General features: G+C 42.2%; 1 protein-coding gene across 2 annotated transcripts in view; it reads right to left on the bottom strand.

Annotated features, from left to right (window-relative positions):
• The window catches only part of SMARCA1 (SNF2 related chromatin remodeling ATPase 1), a 79087-nt gene that overhangs the window by 51185 nt on the left and 23301 nt on the right, over positions 1-4601 (bottom strand). For both annotated transcript variants that reach the window (XM_072430773.1, XM_072430772.1), the window contains exon 7: positions 2898-3053. In XM_072430773.1, the coding sequence (XP_072286874.1) occupies positions 2898-3053 (156 nt within the window). The remainder of the gene's footprint in view (positions 1-2897; positions 3054-4601) is intronic.

Genomic DNA, 4601 nt, shown 5'->3' with positions numbered 1-4601 from the left:
TGGGCTGAGGGAGGTGGTCCACAGGCCAGAGGGGGGGTTTACAAGCGCAAAGGACACTGTTTTGGGGGGATCGGTGGAATTGGCAAGCGGGAGGGAAGGAGGGGTGAGCCAAGGGTGGGGGGGAGCAGCAGAGGGAACAGGCGAGGGATCGTTTTTACTGTGACAATAAATATATAATGTGTTTATCTTTGCTAGGCATATTCCTGGGGTTGCTAATAGTGTGGCCGATGCCTTATCTCATTTACAGTGGAACAGGTTTCGCGAGTTGGCCCCGGAGGTGGAGGACAGTGGTCATCAGTGCCCAGAGAATCTGTGGGAGATTGCGAGGGGATTATCGGAGGGTTAGTCCCAAGGTCGGTGAGTGAAAGGACTTGGAAGATGTACGAAGCGGTATGGAAAGAGTGGCTTGCATGGAAGTCACAGTTGTCTTGCGTCTGTTGGCCTGGAAATCTGCTGAGGGGGCATCGGTGGCAGTGGTGAACAGATTGGTGGCGGGTTTGGCTTTTGGGTTCAAGTTTAGAGGAATGACGGATGTTACCAAGGCCTTTATTGTGCGGCAAGCTCTTAAAGGGTATAAAAAAGGAAGGGGGGGACAGGACAGTAGGAGGCCATTATCTCTTGAGTTGTTGCACGGTTTATTGGGGAGTTTGGAGACAATTTGTTTTGGGAGGTACGAGATTTTATTGTTTAGGGCTGCCTTTTTGACAGCTTTCTTTGGAGCTATGAGGGTTGGGGAGCTAGTGAGCCCGTCTAAGGATCGACCGGGGGGATCTTGGTGGAGGATGTGGTTCTCCGTCCGGATAAGGTGAGTTTGAGGATCAGGAAGTCAAAGACTGATCAGTTAGGGAAAGGTTTTAGGGTGGATCTTTTTCCTTTGGTGGGTTCAGGGGTTTGCCCTGTGCAGGCCTTAGTGGAATTTTTGAAGGTTAGGTCACTAGGATCGGGTCCCCTGTTGGTTCATGAAGATGGGAAGTTTTTGTCACGCTTTCAATTTGTGGCAGTGTTCCGGCAGGGTTTGGGAAGGTTAGGAGTGCAGAAAAATGAATATTCTTCACACTCTTTTCGGATCAGGGTGGCCACAGAGGCGGCTAAGTGGGGCGTGGGGGAGACAGTTATAAAGAGAATTGGTCGTTGGGAGTCAAAGCGTTTTATGGTGTATGTGAGGCCTCATTTGCTTTAAAGGTGAACAGGGGGCTTGCGGGGGGGTGGGGGGAGGCGGGGGGAAAGCACAATATGGTGAATTATGGGGTTGGCATGGTTTGTTTAGTAAGTTCAGGTTTGGAACCAGGCTTGGTGTGGATCCTTGGACATTCTTATGTATGGTGGGGTGCCCAGAGAGCCGAGGTCAGGGCAGACGGCAGGCAGCTGGGGGTGCCCAGGGCTGAAGCCACTGTGCGGTGGATTGGGATTCCGGGAATGCTATGGAGTCGCGTGGTGCCGGAGGTCAGGAAGTTCGCAGCGCTGGATAGGCCGCCCAATGTGTTAGTGGTGCATGCAGGAGGTAACGATCTGGGGAAAAGAGGCATAAGGGAGCTGATCAGGGATATAAGATTAGATTTTTTGAGGTTACAGGTGGAATTTCCGGGGATGTTGATAGTGTGGTCAGATATAATCGCAAGGACCAATTGGCGTGATGCAAGGTCGGTTGAGGGTGTAAAACGAGGGAGAATCAAGGTCAATCAAGAGGTGGGTAGGTTTTTGGCCAGGCATAGAGGTGTGGTGGTGCGGCACAGGGAGTTAGAGGAGGAGACGTGGTGGTATTTGAGGACGGATGGGGTACACTTGACAGCATAGGTACAGATCTTTGGTTCTTGGGCCTGCAGGATGGGGTGCAGTGGGCCCTTCGTGTGTGGAGGGGCGCTCAAGGATGAGTGGTCACCCTTAGGTGCTGTGGCGGTTGGGGTCTGGGGGAAGGTAAGTGCCCTGTGGTAATTCGGTGGTGAACGGGCATCCCAGGTGGTGGAGTGCCCCTTTAAGTTGGTTGGGTGGGCCCCTGAGGCCGGGTTGGGCCTAGGGGCCATAACGGTGGTTATGGTGGGTTGCAACTATTGCAACTGGAGGAGGGCTTTACCTTCCAAAACCTGCAGCCTGGGTAAATAACTCAACGAAGTAGACTAAGAGGATAGTCTAAAGTTTGGGGGGTGTTAATATTTTGAAATGTTGGGGGGGTTATTAAAAGGTTATTAATTTGAGTTATTTATAGTGATGTATAGTTATTTATAGCTATTTACAGTTTTAAGGTTAATAATAATGTTATGTATGTTATTTATGGTTAATTAATATTATGTATGGTTAATTTGTATTTATGGTTATTTATGCAAATGTTATGTTAAATTATTTGTGTATACAAAAAAACGGCTGCTTGCCAGCCAATTTTAAGTCCAAAAAGGAGTTGTGTTTTGATATAAGGAAAGGGGTTAGAGGGAGAGGTTGGCAAGCTAGGTTAAAATTAAGAAAGGAGGTAGGTATAGAGAGAGGGGTAATTATCGGTGGTGGAAGTAATGAATGTAAATGGGGAAGGATGAAGAAAAGAGCAAGGGCACAGGATCTGCACTACCCTAGTCAAGGAAAAAGTTGTAAAATATTATATACATTTGTACCTGTATTACCTGTTTCAAGCTATCACTGAGTGTTGTGTGGTAGAATGTATTTGTGCTTTTTTACAGTTTAAAAAAAAAGAAGAAATTCATATTTGTACAAACATAAAATGTATTACTTTTGTGAAGTAAGTAATGACAAGTTAATAAATACATATTTGCATATAAAGAAATATATGATTTAGTTACCACTTTTGAAATCAAACTAACGCTGTGCTAATATTAAATAAATGTATTATTAAATTTGGTATTGGTAATTGTGAATAAAAAAAATAAGCCACATTTTAACAGTAAACAGACCTTTGATTTTTCATTCTTTATCCTGTGAGCTTCATCAATGACCAAATATCTCCAGTTGAACTTTTTGAAGACAGATTTTTCTCGTATGACCATTTCATAAGATGTAACACAGACATCCCATTCTCCAGGCATCATGACATCTCGTATAAAAGCAGCCTAATTCACATGACAAAATATTTAAAAAAAACACTTCTAAGCATTAAAGAAAAGCTCCAGTATAATGCAAAATTAGGCTATGCTTTTATGATGGAGAGCTGCTGAGATCTTCGATGTAACAAATAAATATTTTATAATAGTACCGTCTCATTAAAGTTGCAGCAAACAGCTACACACCTGGGAAACACATATATTGACTGTGCCATTCACAAAATATTGAAATTCATATTCCTCTGACAAACAGCAATCGTGGTTCTGGATGCCTCTGCAGTCTACACTCTATTTTGGTAATACAACATTCACTATGACATGTCCAGTCTGGCAAAATCCATGTATATGTGACTCTCTCTTAGTTGCTGCAAATAATTAACAAACAGCTTTATTGCTTAGGAAAAGGTAACTAATAATCTGATTGGTCCTCATGGGCAAAAACAACCTTTTTTATGACATTCCTTTTCCTGTTTTAATGTAACCTGTCCTAACTTTGTCTCTGCTTCAAATTTTTGAAGCAGACTTCATGTACATAAATAAAAGAATGCTACTGACTTATTTTAATATTATTATTATTATTATTATTACTAATATTATTAATGAACAAGATTGATATAGCACCAACATATTACACAGCACTGTACATTAAATAGGGGTTGCAAATGACAGACAGATACAGACAGTGACACAGGAGGAGGAGAAGACCCTGCTCAGAGTTTACATTATTAGTTTATATGCCAGCATTTTATTTGTCACTGAACACTCCCTGAAAAGGTATATTAATTTGCATTTTTGATGCATATAAATGAGAAAAAACACAGGCACTACACAATGCAGTAGGGACAAAAAAGTTTGGGCATCATTTAACTTAATTGTTAATAAATCCATATTTATAATCGTATTAATAATTTTCTAATAGAAACCCTCGCTTTGCATGCCCATAAAGCACCTAGAAAAAGTTTTTTGCATGCAGTAGCTATTTAAACTCGAAGCCCAGGAATAGAAAAGAATTCCCTTGCAGTGAGGATAGTCCAGCATAACAAGGGTTAAATGCTTGCCTTTGTCTATGGGACCTGTAAATAGAAAGTTACTTACCTTATCCCTCACTCACCTTCCACTGCTGTCCAACTTTCCGGCTGGTGTGTGAGCCCTCAGAATAATGTCAGAGACAATGACAACAATTTAGAGTGTCTTAGAGAAAAGGTTTTAAGATACCAGCTGCACAGAATGAGCAGGAAACGTGCAGGTGTGAGGAAATAAGGTATGTAAAGGTTCATTAAAAAGGTACTACTTTTTATATCCCCATCTAGATTAAATGAATATTTAGTCTTTGTAATGCCGGGTTAACCTGACTACAAGGGAAGTTTTTTTTTTTTTTTTTTTGCAATTACTGGATTTAGGTTTTTGAAGGATCACTGCCATTTTAGAACACATCAACCTCCTGACCGTTAAGCCCGACCTTGGTACGGGCTAAAAAAAGTTGCTCTTTTGGTTAACCCCGAGATTTTCCGTACATTAAAATCCCCACTTACCCAGGTAAGTGGGGATTTTAATGTA

Source organism: Pyxicephalus adspersus, chromosome Z, assembly GCF_032062135.1.
Source record: "Pyxicephalus adspersus chromosome Z, UCB_Pads_2.0, whole genome shotgun sequence".
NCBI classification, from domain to species: domain Eukaryota; kingdom Metazoa; phylum Chordata; class Amphibia; order Anura; family Pyxicephalidae; genus Pyxicephalus; species Pyxicephalus adspersus.
This window is presented reverse-complemented; position numbering and strand designations above follow the sequence as displayed.